Source organism: Xylocopa sonorina, chromosome 11 (genome assembly GCF_050948175.1).
Source record: "Xylocopa sonorina isolate GNS202 chromosome 11, iyXylSono1_principal, whole genome shotgun sequence".
Classification (NCBI taxonomy): Eukaryota; Metazoa; Arthropoda; class Insecta; order Hymenoptera; family Apidae; genus Xylocopa; species Xylocopa sonorina.
The window spans coordinates 4,127,561-4,147,714 of NC_135203.1; the positions used below are offsets into that span (position 1 = coordinate 4,127,561).

At 47.5% G+C, this 20,154-nt stretch overlaps 1 protein-coding gene across 4 annotated transcripts in view; it reads right to left on the minus strand.

Moving 5' to 3' along the window:
• Positions 1–20,154, minus strand: part of Rbp6 (RNA-binding protein 6) — a 720,663-nt gene that overhangs the window by 408,950 nt on the left and 291,559 nt on the right. For all 4 annotated transcript variants that reach the window (XM_076903951.1, XM_076903952.1, XM_076903949.1 and 1 more), the window contains exon 3: positions 14,793–14,874. In XM_076903951.1, coding sequence (XP_076760066.1) covers positions 14,793–14,874 — 82 coding nt within the window. The remainder of the gene's footprint in view (positions 1–14,792; positions 14,875–20,154) is intronic.

Sequence of the window (20,154 nt, forward strand, 5' to 3'; positions counted from 1 at the left end):
CAGCGGCGCGAGGGTGAAACGGCCGCCGTGGCGCGCGAGGTTGAGCAAAGGATCAGGGGGTTGGTCGGGGGTTGGTAAGGACGCTATGACGTATTACGCTGTGTCGTTGCTACGAAAACAATGTGATTAGTTACTGTAATTGCGCGCAACGTGGGTTTATGCGCGGTAACCAACCGCCGCCGTGCCACCCTTTATTTCACCCACTCGACGTCCCCCACCGGCCTCCCGTCCGCCCCTTCGATCCTCCGTGACGCGGGTTCCTCCATTCATCGCCGCGTATAATAGCGCGCTCATCCATTTTCGCGTTGTCTATTGTCCTTCGCAACGCGCGGCGATTTCTTTTTTCTCTTCTCCTTTTTTCGAATACTGCACGGGCGAAAATTTTTATTACGCCCTACGCGCGTGTTTAATTAATGGATCGGCGCGAGCGCGAGCGCGCCCGCGCGATTTATCGCGCGGCTCGATTTGGAAAGCATTTCAACGGCGATCGCTTTGATTTCGAAATTTTTTTTGCATTGGCAGCGGTACACCATCTCGCGGGTTCTATTTTTTTTTCTTTTATTCCTGTTTATTTGGAAACGAATGAGCAGAATGTTCGATAGCTAATACGAGCGTCGAGCTTATAATTGATGTCCGAATGAAAATAAATGCGCAAATGGAAAGCGTTCAACTGACGGTTTTTACGTTTGCGAAACAAGAGCGTTTCGATATTAATTGCCTCGCAATACATTCTCTCGTTCCATTTATTAGCCAGTAGTCGATTGATTGCATTCGAATGCCTTGAAATTCACGCGATTGTTCGTTAATTTTGCTACGTTTCTTGTATATCCCGATACACTTTCCCTGCCACTCTCCACAACTCGATAAGTGTTCGAGAACGCGATTTACGACAAGTGCATCGTTCATCGGTAGCCGCATTCTTCCGATTCCCCGTCGCGTCCCGTCTCCACCCCCTGCTGATTTAATTAGCAGAATTACGGGCGGTACAACGGCGCGAAACTAACTTAACAACGGGTCAGCGGCGATCTATCCGGCGTGCAAGCGGGTTGCACGCGCTGCCAACACCGACGGACAAAGACGAACGTGCATAAACACGCGCGTGCACCGGCCAGCCGAGGTAGTTTGCAAATAGCTGGATGGAAGATAGTTCTGGACGGTGGCTTCGGTGGCACGGGCAGCGACGCGCTGCCTGGCCAACCGGTTAACAGGCTAGGCCTGCACCGGCGCTTTGCAGCTCGATCGTAATTAAAACGTTCACCCGAATTGACGTGCCCAATTTTCATTGTTCGACCGTGAATTTTACGCTCGCTGCCGATGGATAAACTTATATAGGATTGCGGAGGATTCCAGGATCGCAGTGGCGAGAACGTTCAACTGTGTCGTGCGATTTTCATGCTCGAGCTAGCCTAACGATTTATTCGTCGCGCAGTAGTACATGGAAACTGGTTCATATCTTGCATCGAGGGCTAAATAATTGTTATTCTGATAAGGGACATGCCAGGGTTCACTGAAATTCTGAGAATATGTTAAAGATACGAACGATTAAGGACAGCTATTTGTTACATTCGTTGTACGAGCTACTGCGATTACAGTTTTTGTCAAAGGTGCGAGGAAATTTCAGGGGCAAAGTGTTCGAACATTAGCGGAGAATTTAATTACTGGGCGTGGTGTAGAAGGGTTAAGAATTCTCGGTCCAATGGGCGATCGATCGATCACGGGAGTTTTCGGATGGCCAGGAGCGGAACATCGTAAAGACGCGAGTTGTGTGTAACGCGGAAGCTGGCCTGTTAAAGTTCCGAAGTTGTCGAGTATCTTGCTCTCGAATATGTTCGTAGCCCGGCACAATGTTCTTGTTACGCTTGGTCAGAAATAACGACAGGAGTCGTTAGAAGTTGTAGGTACAATTTCCGGCGTAACTTAGCCGCCGCGTAGCGCGGTAACGTCCCATCAGTTCTTGGGGTCTACGCGAATAAATTGCTCCGTAATTAATTTTACAGAACTCTTTGCATAAATAAGCAAAAGAAGACTGAGTCGACGTTCAAAACATTGAGAATTATTTCAACGCTCTACAAATTACTGATCGTGATCTATTGTAACAATATTTACACCCTAAAAAGTCTCAATTATCCGATCGAACGCTGTATAACCAACTGCTAGCGAAAAAGTCTCATCAAAAGCAGAAAAGATCGGTCCTGAAGGATTAATTCATCCCCTACCGCAAGCCTACAAAAACGGCAGGAAAGATAACGAACGATGGTGCTCCATAAATCGCTTGGTAACCAGCAAAAAGCCGCCATCGTGCGATTCATCGCTGCGCCGGGTACTCGTACCTGGCGGAACTGGCGCGGATCGCGAGAAAGGGAACGAGGAAACGAGAAACCGCGGTTCCTGGCATGCTCGATGGCGCGAATACCCATTAAATTTCAGACAGACCGGTCCGCATGATTTGCTTAATGACGTTGCCGGCTGCGTTCGTGCACTCGACGCGTAACGACGCCGCGAGGGTTCGACGACGCGCGGCTCGTATATATTCAGGGAAAACAGAGCTGGCAGGTGCTCCCCGGCAGGTGTTGCGGAATCGCGGCAAGACGCGTCGATTTTTGCAGACGCAGACCACTTGAGGCGCGATTCCAGCCTGTCTGCCCGGCAATTCCTGTTTCTACTGCGCCCCGTCTCGACCGCTCGAGCGCAGACACGCTAGGCGTGCGCTAATTAATATCGCGTGCCTCTAAATATGAAACCGCTTGTAGGAACGCGGTCCCAGGTGTAGCCTCGATGAGACGCGGTCGTTTCATCGCGGCTTTCTGCTCCTCTCGCCGCGAAATAATTGATCCCAAGGAATTCCGCTGCTAGATTAATCCGGCAACGAGAGGAGGTTCCACGGGAATTTCGGCCGCTCGTTCAAGAGGACCGCGTTATTTCTTCGTCGACTGCGATGCGGCGATTAGTACGCGTCGTGCTGATAAGTCGAAGCGTAAATCAATTCGATTTCAAAATCTTCTCCACCTCCAATTCTATCTTACTTTCTCTACGATTAGAGTCATTGGAACAATTCGCGTGTCCAACGCGAAAGGAAAAGAATCGTTCGAATTTTACGCGAACGAAAATTACATCGCGAGATAATCGCATCAACACTTTAACGTTTTTTGGTTCGTGTACGTAGAAAGGTTGAGGATGGAGAGGATCCATCGCGAGGAGAAAGAGAAGGTTCGACCATTCAAATGGAACGGCCGCGGATACTCCAAGAGTCTTTTACCGCGGTTCTATTCCAGAGATCCTTAATTTATAATTGGATTTGCGGCATTTTCCGCCTTAGCGAGATGTCGGGTATTGAGGTCGACCGGGTCCGTTCCAGATTTCCGGTCGAAAATAACCACTGGAATCGCCTCACAGGTAACTGCACTCTAATTCGGTTTAATTAGCTTAGCGGCCGCGACTGAGAGTTGCAATTGTTGCGCCAATCGATTTCCTTATCACTACAGAAGATATACTTCCCCCACGGACACCTGCTGCAAAAATATTGAACTGTGCAAAACCGCAGAAAATTATCAGTCACCAATTACACACAAACTCAATTTCCCCTGCAATAGAAATCGACCAAAAAAACTCTCGCGCTTGCACCAGCGATGTAATTCTTATCATACAAAAAAAAACAAGTTAGAGATCTCTGAAACGATCTTTATGGAACAGATAAAGGAGTGGAGGCTATTATAATTACAAACAGCGTGTTCCGCGCAGTGTTATTCAAATCCACGGACGCCTCCTAAGGCGAGTAGCTCGACGGAAGAATTCACGCTGAAATCGCGTGCTGGCGAGCAAGGCTGGCTGCTCGGCGATTAACCGAGGTAAACTCTTAATTTCCGTAGGGCTAAATTTAACGGCCGATGCGTGCATGCGTTATTAAACGCCGGCACATCCGCAGCGCGGCCGGTCGAAGAATAAATGAGGGTGGAATGGAAGCTCGTACGTAGGCACGCCTGGCGTGGCTCTAGATAGCGGGAAAGACGGCCGTCACGTGTGTTGTGTGTGCGCGTTCACCGGTCAGAGCTGCGGGGTTGCGGGACACGGAAGGGTGGCGCGGAAGGCGGAGGTGGGTTAATGCGAGTACGCGCGAGGACACCCGCTGCGCCCTGCGGGAGTTAACGCGGGAATCGCGTGTTCCCGCCACGAAACACGGAACCAGCGTCGAACGAAACGGGAGAAAGAGGCGTCCAGCCGGTCGGAAGACCCGAAGAAACAGCTTAGAGGCGTACCGTACCGATCTTCCGTGATTTCCACGTGCAACAGACCGCCGTGGGCTTTTTTTCTCTCGCTCCGTGATACGTGGACGGATGGAATCGATACGATCGTACGAGTCGCGCAACTAAGGGGGATGATTAATGACTGTACCGCTGAAACGTTCGAACGGTCGCGTAGATTCGAACGACCCGCGGATATTTTTTAATAAACAGACGCTGGAGGGGGTACTTCGTGTCCCTCGTTAGAGGAAGGATCGCGCTTATCCGTGGCCATTCGCTGCGAAATGGAACGAATTAGTCCGTCGCGAGGCTGTCTGTCGGCGCACAGACTCGTACTACTGGCAGGACTTGACGCGGAAACGTATCGCGCGGGGAGTATCAGTTGTCCCCGGGTGTTACGCTCGCGAATAACAGATACGAAATTTATGACGTTCCATTGCTGTCGCCCAGTTATCTATGAAGATTATCACGGCCAGTGCAATGGGGATACGACCGCCCTCGGGACTCCCGCTGACCAGATAAGACTTCACGCTACGGTGATCCGCGAGTTTACGGACGGAGAACGCATACCATCGCAACCCACGCCTTTCAGACACCCTGATAAATTACTCAACACCTTCCTCATCCATCGCTTGCGCGCTAGTTTCGACCGTGCGCGAGCCTATCGACCGGGAAACCTTATAACCAGCCCCCTTCAACCTCGTTCCCATTGTGAAAAACACGGAAGTGAGAAGATGTCTGATATACGAGGGAAACGGGAGATACATTGTTTAGAATAATTCTATTGTTACCAAGATACATAACGCGTTGGAATTGTTCTCAAATAGTTCGCAGGAATTTAAACGTTTCATTAAAGAAATAAATATATTTAAATACTTCGATAACTTGGACAAATTTACAATGAAATATCAACAAGCCGAATAAAAGAAAAATCCCCAAGTTTCCTTCATCTTGATTCCAAGCAGATTTCGCGATGGAAAACCCAGAGAGATGCCTTCGAAAAGTAGAAACAACAAAGTCGATTCGACCTATCGGCGAGAGTTTTCGCCTGAGCGGCAGTCGCACGAAGACGGAGGACCGGAAGTCCTCCGCGGCGACGTTTTCATCGGCGATCGGCTGGCAAGGAAAGGAGCCACGGAAGATACGGAATAGGGAAGGAAGATCTACGATCTAGCAAGGACCTTAATAATCCCGATTCATAAAGCCCAGTATCCCAGCCTCGATACGTTGGTGTCGACCACGAGTGGCCTGATAAAGAATGACGATCGTAAGGGAAGAAAGTTGCAGGCCGCTTATCGCCCAATAAATTCTACTTCAGCCGCCCGTCCCTTCTACCCCGCCGACCTCTTTCTCACCCCGTTTCTTTCCGCCCGTTTTCCCTTCCGTTCCATCTCGTCTCGTTTTCAACCTTCGCTGCTGCGAAACCTGTGTAATTATCGCTGCTAAGTTCCAACTAAATTTTCCGCTAACGACGATTTACGATCGAATTAACAGATTGCCTGCCGGGAAGACACCTCTCTACCGGGTGCTCGCTAAACCGTGGCTGGAAAATCGAAAGTTGATCCCATAAGTCGAACTGAGAACGCGAAGAATAACGAAATCGGTTTCGATACTTCGTTCGACACATTTTCATAATTTATCCACGTCTTGTACAGCTTTTATTTACTTTCTTTCCGTCGGATGATAACTGTTGAATTTTTGACAAGAGATAAAAATTTTGTCTGTAACAAGAGAAGTCAGACGAGCGACTGTCGACGAGATCGCGATTCGGATTTGGTATACTTCGTTGCGACGGAAATCAAGGAGCTGGGTAATGGGATTCTCTGCAAGTAAGACGAGGAAGGTTGTGATTGAAGTAATCGGAGGAACTATCGGGCATTCGTCGATTTTAAAATTGCTTTCTTGCTGACGAACGCTCGGAGCATCCTCCCCGATTGCGCGATTACTTCGTGTCTTGTCTATTAAATTTATTACGAGAATAATTAGATTGCGTTTGGAAAAAATTTGTTATACGACTGTGATTCGTTCTTACACTAAACTCGTCTATAGAAAGTCATTTTTTCGCGTCTTCGTTCTCGAGTGGACCGATTTTTTCCCGTTAGACGTGGTCCAATTATTTCCCAATCTCATTTATTTGAATTCTCGTTCGAGTATTTTTCTCTCTCTTCTCTTTTTTTTACGCCACTGCGTACTTAGAAACTGGAACAAATAGAACGACGGACCAGCTTGGCCGCTCTTGCTCCAAATTTATTCGAATTCGAAATTCTGTCCGCCGTTTCGACCGGGAACGCCCCTTTGTTCCCCGCGTAAAGTGGTCCCATTCGATTCCTTCTAATTCGAGTACCGAACAATCCGCCCCTCTATTCGCTCCCCTTTTGTTCCAATAAAATTCACCTTTGAAAACTGGGATACGTCGCGCGCGCGCAACAATGCTCACTCAAAGGACAATTTCATGAAATCCCATTTCCCGCGGGATCGCCTCGTTAGCCCCGACGTGAACGAGCGACCGGCGATCTTACGTAACGAGCGTGTGTCGTCGATCTATTATAGAAACCGCAGAAATTGAAAAAGGTAGAAAAACCGCGCCGCCGACACGTCTATTTTCGACGCTGAAGGGCACCGCTCGAAAGTGGACGGTTTCCAGTTCAGACCGCAACGACCGCAACGGAGACGTAATTTCCAACCGGTTCCCTGATAAAGCGGCCCCGATATAGACAACAGACAGGCCATCCTGCGGGGCGAAAGAGTAAAAGTCGGGAGAGGTGCGCCAAAATTGGAGCCAGCCACCACGTAACGGATACATCGCGCTGGAATTGAGATTGGTTATCGAAGACTTCCAACCTTCTTCGGGGCTGAGCGAGCTGGAGGAGAGAGCGTGGCGAGGGACGCGGTTGCCAGGGTTTCTAGACGGTGGTGAGGGCTCAAATCGGATAGTTTGTTCATTAGAGATATTTCCCGATCGCGGGAGACCGGCTGATAGAACGGCCGAGCGTGTTCACCGTGTATTTGTCTTGATAAGTTCGAAGCAGGAAATGAGACTGTCGATAAGGGAACGCTTCGTTTCAACCCTCTCGGCACCCTTCCTCATCGCCCTCTCGTATTTCACGGCGGTCTCGTTCAGGAGATGGCTACGGGGGTGGCGAGTAAAAATCGCCAGAAATGAGGACTTCGATTCATTTAACGAACAGAATAACGGTCGCTTGCAGGTACTTGGGTAGTAGTACCGTTCTGGCACCGAAGTCGACCGCCTCCAGATGGTATTGCCGTTCGATGGCGGGCTCGTAAGATCGTCTAGACTGCCGCGGAGGACGCGAACCGATCGTAGAGCTCGTATAATTGCGATTTAGCAATTCCCTGACCGCGCAACAACAAAATCGTTCAGGAGGAGGTTGGTTCCCGCGAGGGGGAGGCTATCGAAGCGTCTCGTGGAAAGAAATCTGTCGAGGCGACTGCTTTTGGACTGGGGTACCCTCTCGCTGATACTCTCCCGTCTCGATACAATTTGTCGGCGACAAAACGGTGTAGAGCGCGTAACGATCGTTCCACGGGGAGAGCTCGTTTCCACGTTATGTCGACAATCATCCCGGGGCTCCGACTGTAAAGTTAACTGCCCTCGAATAGCCAAGCATCGGGCGTCGATCGTTCCCCAGATCGTCGGCCGTCTCGACTACCCCAGTCGTACTCTCATAAATCGTAAAGGTGATCCGCGTTCACGGCGTTTGCATCTCAAAGACGCGACCGCCGCTTCGATCTCCGTGCAAACACTTTGCCACCCTCGAATATCGATGACGGAATAGATAACGCGTGAAATGGACCAGCGGGAAAGGGCGGTGGGTCCGTCGCTGGGCTCTCGTCCGTGACGGCAGACTCGCACACACACACACGCGCGCGCGCGCGGGGGCATACAGAAGTAGCCGCGTGGACAGGAGAGTTATCGATTTTCGAGCGATCGAGGAAAGAGGGAGAGACGGTTTTCGCGAGGCCCTCGGTATCACCGGGCAAGACCCGTTTGACCTAGCACACACGCCGCCCATAGATCAAGCAGAACCCTTAGGACGAACCAACCCCCCGTACCACGGTCTAACCATTAATTTACAACCCGCAGAGTAACCCCATGGCTCACCCCCTGCATAGAGGATCCACGTCCCTTTGCGGCAGATATGAGCTACGACGTGGCGCTGAGGGATTCAACCACCCTTGTTCCCGAACCCTACAGCCAGTCGACGTTCCTCTATTTGGCCCTCGTCTGTCGTTCTCCCTGGCCCTCTTTCTCTCCGTCTCTCGTTCCGTATAGCCGCGCTCTAAGCGGCTTCCACCTGCCAGAGAAATTTCCCAGATCTCCCGAGAAGAAATTTAAATCTATCGAAGACACGTCTCGGTTAATAACGCGTAACGTGACTGCAGACGGGGACACGGTTGTCCGAAAGTAATTGGATCATATCCAGGGAGACGTTCCTGCGCTCGTTTAAGGTTCGATCATATTATTCCGCGACGACCGTCGAACGCGATGGACCCTGTTTTTAAGGGGACGGGGAACCAGCAGTACATTTTGAGATGAATTTCATTTTTTTTTTCTATATCTTTCCAATCGCAGATTGAATAAGCAGGAAATTAATAGCTAATTGTGATTGATCCGTGTATCGTCGGCTCGTAGGATATAATAAGAAAGCAATATGAAAAATTCCTGGCTACACAGGATTAATAAATCCACCCCTTCCGGGACTACAATCACTGAATAGTTTCACCTTGATCGTCGAACGTTCGTCGTGCTCAAACGCGTCCGCGAATAAAGCTCCTTTAGGAACGCCGAAGAATGGAATTCCTAATTGCCATTGGACCCGAGGGTAACCCCGGGCGAGCGTAGAGGGGTTAGAATAGAGCGAACGGGAAAGTAAAGGGGGACAGAGGGCCCTGCACTTCGATTCCACGGGCTTTATTTCCGCATAATAAGCGGGTGTGAATAGGCCCGGCTGTTGCTTCTGCTTTATAACTCGGCGCAAGTAAGTTGTCCCGTGTTTCGTTTTGTTGTCCGGCTGCGTCCTGCCACCCCCTCTCTTGGGGAGGCAGGAGGCCACCCGCCCTCTCTCTCTCTCTCTTTCTCGCGGGAATGAAAGGAATGAATAATTAGAGAGAGAGTCGAGGCGGACGGCTGAAAGTTTCTGGCCAATTAATTAAACGGGGAAGAGCAAGAGGCGGCGGAGAGTAACCGGCGTTAGAGCAAACGGGACAGGATAATTTAAAGAGTCGCGGCGACAATTTAACTGCGATTATCGCTGTACAATCCCTTTAACAACACGCCGTTATAGAAACGTGCCAATTAGCAGCGTAGCATGGCGTTAATGAATTTCAGATACCGTAGAAGGCAATAGAACGGCGAGATAAACGGTCGCCGGGAGATAATTCAACGCTCGCCTACGTTGCGGATGTCGCTGGCTTCGGAGGAAACTAATGGCCGACGCTAGCTCGTGTATTATTGTAATTTCTACACGCGTTACGTATGTACGCGCTTCTACGAACGCCTGGCCTTTGCTACTTTCTTGTTCGCCACTCCGGTCGCGGGGTATTTACAAGTTCCCCTGCAACCGTCTCGTGTAACCTACCGTTGTAAAATTAATGCGCGCGCGCTCGTAAAAAGCCGAGCAATTTTCCTGCTTCGAATTCGTTATCTGAAATTATTCAAACTGTTACACTTAAAATTAGAATGTAGCGAGTAATAGTTCACAGTGACGTGTTGTTAGAGACACGTGTACGCGTCTGTAGCACTCGGAGTTACGAATCTACGATGACATCTGTGGTGACAAGGAGCTACCCTTGCAACACCGACCGCGTGCATTCCGACTGCAATAAAAAACCATCACGTCAGCCACTAATTGGCAACCGAGTGACAGAATTTCGAATCGTAAGCGGAAGTGTCCGCGGACACTGTTGACAGTCGTCGTCGTTGCCTAATTTAATATGAGAGTGTTTTAATCGAGATGAAAGGGAAACCAGCGATGACACGATTTCCACGTTGACACAGTGACACGGGCCGCGTCATCGAATCATCCCGAGGCTACTCGTTGCCCTTTTTATTCCGGCTGTTCAGTGTCAGGCGATCTGTCAAAGTGTCCGGGACTTAATTCCCCGACCACGCGTGGCAAATAGTAACACGATGGTTTCGGCGCGTCGAACATTCCTCTCGCCTTGCATGTTTATACGTTTACTTTGATCACGAGCAATTCGAGGGCCAGATCAAAAGGAGGACCGGCTCTGCCTCCTACTCACGTAGGAACATAGCGTAAATCATGAAAGCGTGCCACTTCGCGGGGTGCGTACTTGCCGTAAGCACGCCATAACGAACGTAATGAATTATCGAGGCTACTGTGTCAACCTGGAATCCGCGATATTACGAGTTGATCTACGAGTCGTTGTACTGTCGAAACGGAATAATAATAAAGGAGATAAACGACTAAGCAGGCGCCTTGAGAGAAAAGTCGTCGACAGACGCTTGATTGTAGAAAGTACTGTCTAGTAAGAATTCAGGGCAGTTGGGATACAAAAGAGGCTGTGCAAATAATCGAAATCTGATTTAAAAAAAAAAATTAAACAAGATATTGCATTTGGTAATAATAATCGAAGCTAAAAAGGAAAGCGTATTACTTATTTTCGTCAAAAAAGTTAAGGAAAGTGCTGGCAATTATTTTTTGTAAAATAAAGCGGTTGAAAAGTGTCGGGCGACACGCGAATTCAGCGAAATTGCTGGTATCCACTTTTGAAAAGCACTTTGCACTTGAAATTCGACCGCTTCCCCTCGGCGCAGAGCCACCTGTGCCGGCTCGACGCACCCTCTCCGTCGATCTCTCGCCCCTTCTTTTCAACCCTCGTCGACGTCGTGGTCGTTGTCGTCCCCTCGTTTCCTCCACTTAAAAACCGGTAATTACTCTGATGCCGGCATTTAACGTTCGTAACCGGCGCGCGTGGATTTTCCGTTTGCGACCCTCGTCGCCTGTAACTGTTGCGCGATTTCACCTCCAGGTGGAAATGGCCATTTTTGCACGGGCGCTCCGCGTCGCGGCGGAACGTCTGCGCGCGGAACGGTGTCGCGCGATCGCGAGGTTACAAAGTCACGACACAACAATTACACTTGGAAACTTGACTGAAACTTTGGACAATTTGCATCGGCTGCTAAGATACAATTAGAGGGAAACTGTGGCAATTGTATGAGAATCTGACTTAATAGAATGCAACTATCTCGGAAGGAGTTCAAGCGGTAACCGAGGCCGCTTGTTCTGCGAAATCTTTGCTTTTTTGGAAGGCGTTTGTCCATTAACTTTGACATCCTTGCTCATAAAAACTAAGGCTTGTATTTTACCGAGCGATGTTTACGTGGAAAATGTCGACAGAGTGTTTGATCTTTGGATTTGTAAAGTTATTTGCTACTGACGGTTCCTTTTGCCGTGCATCCTTTGAAACGTGACCGCTATCGCGGAACAATAAACGGTGGAACGTAAGTGGAAAGCAAGGAAGAATAGCGAGTGCACGGGCGCTGGCCAGAAGAAATCGAATAACCGGCGCAGGGCGTGCGTCGTTTCGCGAGCCGTGTCACGCGAGACTCTGTAATGAATACGTTAATGGGGTAATAAACGGCAGAAACCTATTCCGGTTCCGGATAAAGTTCGCAACCGCTGAAAGGGAATAAAACGGAATTAGAGTTTGAAAGACTACGAATCGCTCGTAAGTATCGAAGTCTAAGAAAAGTGCCTAGCGCAAGATGTTATATGCAAAACTACGGGAACTCTGTAAAACTCTTTGCTATCGATTTAACACGTCAATTTCCACCGAGTTACGCTCCAATTTTTATTTCGAACATTATTTCGAGCTAGCGCCGAGTAGATAAAAACTAATCGACCGTTTGAAACGATACTACCCTTCGCGAACTTCAGATGAGAATATCATCATCGTAGCTTTAATTAAACACCGCTTTCAAACGTGACGCGAGGGAACCTCTCAAAGATTTTCGATTCTAAACATCCTAATCTCCAAATACTCGCGTTCTCGAACTCTCATTCGATCACGTCACAAAATTTCACGTACCCGCGAGGATCACTCGACGACGCAACGTAACGCTCGTCAGCTTCTCGAAACGAAACCGATGCAAGTGTATAAGGAGACGTCGAGATGTGTTCGCTAGGAAGGCTCGATTATTTATAGACGTGCCAATCTTCGGCTTGTCAATCAGCCTCGTGCCTTTCCGTATTTACCGGGGTTCCCGTTGCGAGAAACGACCGTGTCGGAAAATTCTGCGCGATCCTGCACGTGGCGACGACGTCATCGATATCCACGATGGAACGCTCGTGGATTATTTCGGTTTTCTCGCCGAGACTCAGAACAAATATCCGCGGGACGCTCGAGGCAGGAAGCTGGGGAAACTTATTAAAACCATCCATAAATTCGCGTTCGCCCGTGCACGCCAGTAACTCTTCTAACGGGGCTTGCGTACTCTCGAGCGTGCACGGTGTTTTTCCATTCATAAATCTCATCGTCTCGCTGACAACCGAGCGGATTTACACTTTCCGCTTGATTCCCTCGAGCGTCTTCATTCGACAGGTATATTCGGACGGGTGGCGCGTAATATTTCGAGGGGATGCTGGCGTCGAGAGTACGCGCGTACCGTTCTCGGATACGACACGCGTATTTCCGCGTTCTGGAATTAGAACGCGCGCTGGTAGCTTTTAAGATCATCGCGTGGACGCGTGGTTCGCTTCTCGCTGACAGAGCAAACTCACGCGTTCAATTGGCTTTACTTCGAGTCGCGTGAATCGAAGTAAATTGTAGCGCGTTTTATCTTCGTGGTGGAACCCTGTGACGTGTACTTGACTCGAAATGCTTTTTCAAACGATTCGACTATTCGTTGACGTTTCATCGAACGATAGGTGACCGCGAGGGTGAACTGAAATGCAGAGACTCATCGAGGCAAACGATACGCGTGCAAGCTCTATTTCGACAACGCGGCGCGCAACATTAATAATGACACGCGCGCTTATAGGCATCGAGCACGCGACACGTATTCGAAGATGGTAGGCCAAGATGCGCCGGCCAAGAATAGACTTATCAGCCAGACAAATGTGACAACGAAAGGGAGCTAGCTAGCTTTACCTGCCCGCAACAGACGCGGCCGATCCCAAGCGCCCATTATTTCCTCTCGCTATCTACCGCAGATGTATCGCGCTTACCAGCTCGCCTTTAGCTGCAGCGAATAATCTGCTCGCGTCTACGCGCGAGCTGATTTCGTGTCCGCTACTCCTATTCCCGTAACTATCGTGGGGTATTATCATAAACAGCCTGGCCGTGGTGAAAATAGGTTATCAGTTGGCCTGAGAATTCCATTGGCGATCTATGGAACGCTTTAGCTTCCTATTAACTTTATGAACCTTACATCGCTTCTTTGCTTCCATCAATTTTCAAGATATTTTTAGTAAGATACAAAATTATAATATATTCGTGAGGCTAATAGAGGATTAAGAAAATGTTTCATAGATTGCTAATTGAATTTTCAGACCATCGACAAAACAAAATCCAAAGTATTCATAAAGCTTGATTAACATCGATCATTATCACTGAAGTATGTGTTCCAGCGAAACTAAATTCCTCAGTCACGTTCTATTCACCAGTTAACTGCGTTCGACGTGTATACACGTCGAACAAAAACTTTATTTTCTTGCGATCAGTGAGTATAATTCTTGTCAAATAATAATGTAAAAGCCTTCCTCGTTTAACTTTTTTCGTGAAATGTATAATAAGAGTATTTGCCTGCGCTTGACGTGTATTCTCGTCATTGCTTGATTTTAATTACGCGCTTTGTAGACGATTTCTAAAACAAAATTCCGTAGTTAACTGGTTAATCCTCTCTCGATTCACACTACCCGGCGGTGACTGGCGCATCAACAAGTTTCGTGACCGTTTCTTTTCAATCACTCTCCAAGTGCCAAAGCCGATCATTATCCCACGTTGTAAACTCGTAAATGCATTTCTCTGGCCGAACAGCCGAGCCGTTACGATCGCTATTAACCTAGGTTAACAGCCGGCCGATCCGATGGATCCGCGGCGAGTCGCCCTAACGAATACCGATATTATATGCATATTCGCGGGCAGTTTAATCGAGGACGCGATTAGCATAATGCGCAAGGGTAGAAACGACGCGGCAGCCGGGCTTGCATGTCCGCGGTCGAAAAGGAAACGCGAGCACGCGAACGCGGAATTCCGCGGCGCCGCTAATAAGGGGTCTAGGAATCTACGGTCGGCCCGTCAAACGCCCCCATAACTCAGGATCAGAAGGGAACGACGTCCCATAAAACCACGGCGTAGATAAGCGATCGCGGATACCCGCGTCGCTATTAAAACGCTGGATGACTCTTGGATCGCTATCGCGGTGCATAAAGACGCGAAGATAAGAAGAGGTACCCGAGCGGTCGATAAACGCGACCCGAGTTCCGTGCGGCACCGGCGTACGACCCGGTGGTCGGTTTCTTTTTCTAACGGGGATTAAGCTGTTCGTTTTATAAAACCCTCGCTTACCTTGATCGTCGCGTGGTGGGATCTTTCATGACCATGACTTCTGTGATGTCCCCATACTTGGTGAAGTACTCTCTGAGGCTCTCTGAAACCGACAAAACGATTACCCTCACTTTTACGAATCGTATGTAACAAATTATTTTTTCATTTATAATTCAATCATCTCTCGACAATGTACTCGAGTGGCATTCGTGCGTTAATGGATATTCAAAATTTGTCTAAAAAATTCTAGAGAAACTCGCGTAACTTTCTTCTAGTCTCAGCAAATGGCCCACGCGATTATTAAGCAGTTAAGTGCGTTCGACGTGTATACTCGTCGAACCAAACCTCTACTGCGATGCGTTTGACGTGTACACTCGTTGTGTAAAATAAAAAATTACCATTCACTGTAAAAACTCGAAATCTCAATAAAATGTAATAAGAATATTATTTAGTGGTATGTTCCCTTTATATACATAGCTTGAAATTTTGTAAATTACTTTCTTATTTTCCTTGCTTATTCTTGCTATCTTCAATTTTTCTTGTTCGCGTATTTTATTATTTCTTGACAATTCTCAAGCTTTTAGTAAGAATAACGTATTCAGAAACGAATTGTAAGTTTTTTTGACGAATAAAAATATAATCCTTCCTCATTTTTCGCAAAATGTATAATAGTACCATTTGCCCTGCGTTCGACGTGTATACACGTGGTTGCTTGTTCTTAATTCCGCACCTTGTGGTGATCTTTTGAAACTAAATTCCACAGTTAACTGTTTAACGAAAATGCATGTTAGGGGCGGAGAAAAAAAATAGCGGGTTGGAGAACATTTTATCCGCGCGCCATTAGTAAGAAAACAACGAACGAACTTCTCGACGAGCCGTCCGTGGCAGATGATTTATTATCGGGCGGTATCTCCGCGAGAACGGTGGGGTCCATTTTCGGTACGGCCGTACCCGCGGCCCTAGTCACCAATTACATAGAACATAATGAAACTACCTGACCGTTTCGTGAATCATATGATACGGGGAGAATTTACGGGTGCCCGTTTCCTGTCGGTTATCGGCAACACCGTGCTCGTTACTCCCAGCCTAAAGAATAATTTTGCCAGATCAGTCGCTACACGGGCTTTTCGTTCGGCCGTCGTGCCAACGGTTGAACGCGAGGAACTGAATTTCAACGGTGAATAATCGCGAGCCCCTTATCTGGCTATTCCCCGTTGGAGAACCGTGGCCTCTCCCGGTCTGCGGGCTGGGAACCTTCTGTGAATCGAACTAGAAACGCCGAAGCACGCGAACGGGTTACGTCGCGCTCGAAGGAATGGACAACTGAACGGTGAGTAACGTTAATGGGACACGATAGATCACTTAACTGGCTTGTACGCCTCGCGATTTGTCCTACGACAGCCCGAAATTCTCTCGAAAACGCGATAAGATCAATCTGGGTTACAGAGATTTCAATCAGTGGCTCGTGTGCAGGTTATTTTCTGCGATCTAACACGTTTGAGACAGCGTAAAGAAGCAACGATGCGATCAAGATTCTGATCTATATGCCGAGGTTATTTGAGATATCAACTCTTTCTCTGACGCGATATTAAACGGCTCGAAATATCGACCCGTTTCCGCGGAAACATTCGTAACTCGTGGTTTCGTTCTGTGCGACACGGAATCGGGAGGAAGGGTCGCGTTCGTTATCGCTAATTAGAATTACTAGATAACAATGTAAGTCGACAGTACCGAGCGTAATCCCTGTCATTTATGAACACGCTGCGTGCGTCCATGAGAGAGCTTTAGCTTAGCTTAACACCGTAGAAAATTAATTGCGCACACTTGACAAGTTAAGCCGCAACGTGTAATTAAGAAATATCTGATATCAAACTTTCGCCCCGGTATGGGATTTACAGCGGGGCCGTTACGCTCGAAAATTTATCAACCGCGAACGCAAAGATTCGCTAAGCGCAAAACCGATATCCGAAGAATAACAAAATGGAACGATGTACAATGCTGAGGGAACAGCGAATGCCTTTCCGACTTACGTCATAAATTATGTACGGTACTCTTTATTGGTTACACAGTGCGCTCGAAACTTGAAAGTCTTCCCAGAGTGGCAGTGACGGAGAGCAAGTCATTCAAGATAAATCTTGGAAATTTTCTGCTCTAGGGATTTCACCTGGCTCGAATGAACGTGAAATGTTTAATTGCCTTCACTGGAGCGCTGCAGATAGAAACCACTAATTCTTTTAATCCTTTTCCCTCGAATTCATTGAAATCCTTTCTTCGAGGATATACAAAACTTCAGGGTACTCAAGGTCTGTTAAAATTCTAATGGAATTCTTTGCAGTGCGACAAAATTGTGCTCCAGAGATACTCGATTTAAGCAGTAGAGGATCTACGAAACCTTTTAACTAAAAAATTCAACTGTCAGGCATAAAATTTTGCATTCTCACGGCGTCCGTTCGTAATTCCGCTAAATTCGACACACTTTCCCATCCTTCCGTTCCGCTCGTCAAAAAATTTCCGCTGCCACCGTTAAGAGCTACGAAATGGCCACGTAAACACGTGGCGGGCTGCTCGCTGGCCTCGATGAAAATTAAATAACGACCAATAATTTATGACAGATTTAATCAGCTCGTAGGACGCGAACATTGGCGAACGCGTTCGCGCTGTATTGCTCTGACGCGGAGGCACCCTCTTGACCTCGTTTGCGCGTATATATCAAAAGGGTGAACTCTGGCCGCGGGCCAACATGGACACGCTCCAAATATATCTTACACCCCATCTAATTATACGCTATTTTATCCAGATCGCTGTGAAAACCTCGTAATGCTCGGTAGTTACTTGCCTATTCGGTCGTGAGCGAAATGTTCAGTTTTCGACTTCGATAAATAGCCGATCCGCCATCGCGATACGCCAACTACCGCGGACAACATTCGAAAGGGAACGAATCTGTTCCTTAAATAACCGATGGACTCTTAACTCGGAACTAATCGTCTTTATTCTCCACTTAAAAAGGTTGAATCGAGATACGATTAAGATTTAATAAGACCTTCTATTAAGGTAATGTTTTCGGTGGCGTGCTGGAAAAGTATTAAATTTCCTTCGCCGCTTTTCAGACGGCACTCGACTAGCCTATAGCGAATTGTCACGATGTCTTATTAAATTTGATTGTTATATCCTAATGGAAGGAGGAAAGGGGAAGGGTCGCGGTGAGGGGTGAACGCGGTGGGGTGGCAAAGTGGAACGCTTATTGTTTATTCAGTAGACGGCGTTAATCAATGAATTATTGGTGTTCCCAGGTCATTAACCGCTGAATACCACCTGTTTGGTAACGAGCTGTTCGTATAAATTACGTCATCCTGTGAAATTAATTAGTGATACTTAATTAGTATTCTCGGAAAATTAAGGTTGGCCCTTCTTTGCCAACGACCAACGGCAGGTAATTTGGACGTTACTGTTATTTGTGCGCCACTAATGACGCGACGGTGAACGTCTGGAAAATCTAGCACCGCCTAATTGTTTTCTTTTTACGTGGAACATTAATAGCGAAAATCTAGTGGTGAGTAACAAGTAATCTTTGGTGTTAAATTTATTGGTGCATCCATATTCTTCGATGTGCAAAAACAGAGCATTTTAGTTGATTAAAAATATTGTTTTTACATTAGACCACTTTACATATTCCTCGTTTCCGTCAAATTATCGTCGAGAGCTGCCTGTTTCCGCCGTCCGTTGGTCTATGGGAACGTCGTTAGATCCAAACGACGCTATAGCGTCATTCGCTGATGCTCCTTTAATTTATCTGGGCGCAGATTGATGGAAGCAATTACGTCGTCCACGAGGAGACACTTTTAAAACGTTCCCGTGACTTACGAAAATTTACGGACATAATTTCCTTAATTGTTCCCTAGAAGAAGCTATCGTTTACGCGAGGATTCACCACCGGTGCGCTTTTTCTTGCGTGATCTCATTCGACACCATGAATCTTGAAAAGTATTGTAATTCGTTTGCCGTCAGACGTCGCCTCGTACCCTGCGGTGCAATAAATAGGTATAAATATTACCATTCAGTCAGTGATTTTAACTTCCACTCTGTTTAGGAATTATATACGATTAAATCTATCCGCGCACTGGCGATGCAATAACATTAATTGTCACGCATTTAGTGTTGCGAAACGGGCATTCGGAATGAATTTCAATAACACTTATTAGCGATAAATCACTCGTGACAAATGGATTATTGCTTTATGCCATATAATGTTATTAATCCTTTCTGGGAAATTACTCAAACTCGAAACCCGTTTAATGTCAGTATTAATTAACGTATCCTAAAACAGCCAGAATTATAGAGCGCCAATTTCGCTGTTTCGATTCTATTTCCATTTAATTTTATCAAAATACCTTTCTCCTCCCCCACTTTTGCTTGACTAAATAAAATTTTGAATATCTTTTACAAAATTTCAGTAACAAAAACGAAGCGCAACCTATTTTAGACTGCCTAAGTAGTATCAACCATCCAGGTCAGGCAAAATACGAAACTATTCCATTCCCTACGGAAACAAACGACAACCGTCCAACTTTTTACCTCGTATACAAGTATATTTCACTTGATACTGCCTAAACTATCTTCATTCACATTTTTCATCCCTAAAATTTCAAAGCATTCTTGTATTCTACTAATAAAACAAAACCCAACACGTACGCATACTCTTCACGAATACACATTTCAATTAATCAACCGATTCCTCCGTTTTCCTGAGTTCTACTGTCATCTCCAACGTTCCGGACAATTGAGCAAACTCTTTAGTCGAATCAAAGGAAACCACGAGCGATCCGTCAGCTCTCGACAATCGTCCGACCAGAGCGATGATGTCTCCTCGCGTAGGAAACGATTCGAGAACGTTGATCCAACGCGCATTAACGCCTCGAGCGTACACGCGGCTGGCATAAATAACTCGACAGGGAATTATTTTATTACCAGGGACGAGGAGCCGTCCTCGACGAAAACGATAGCTTGGAGCAAAACGAGCGAAACGGGGACGCCGCGAAGAGGCCAGTAAGAGGATTCCCGCTTGCGCGCGATTACCAAAGATAAAGTCAATCGCATTACTCCCCCCGGAGCACCTGGCGCGTTCAACCGCGCGCCCCTGTTAGCCGACGACTCCGCGTATTCGTCAACATTCATCAGGTCTATCTTGCCATCCACGATGGAATCCACGAAATCGCGCGCGAAAGAACGAGCGAGAGGGAGGAGCTCGTAAATTCGCGGACGGATAGAGGCCCGCTGGACGGAGCCAAATGGTGCCAATTTACTCGAACGGCGGAATTATGCGCGAGAATGCGCGGCGGGAATATTTCGTGGCTCTGTCACTGGGCAACGCCGCGTATCAAGTTAA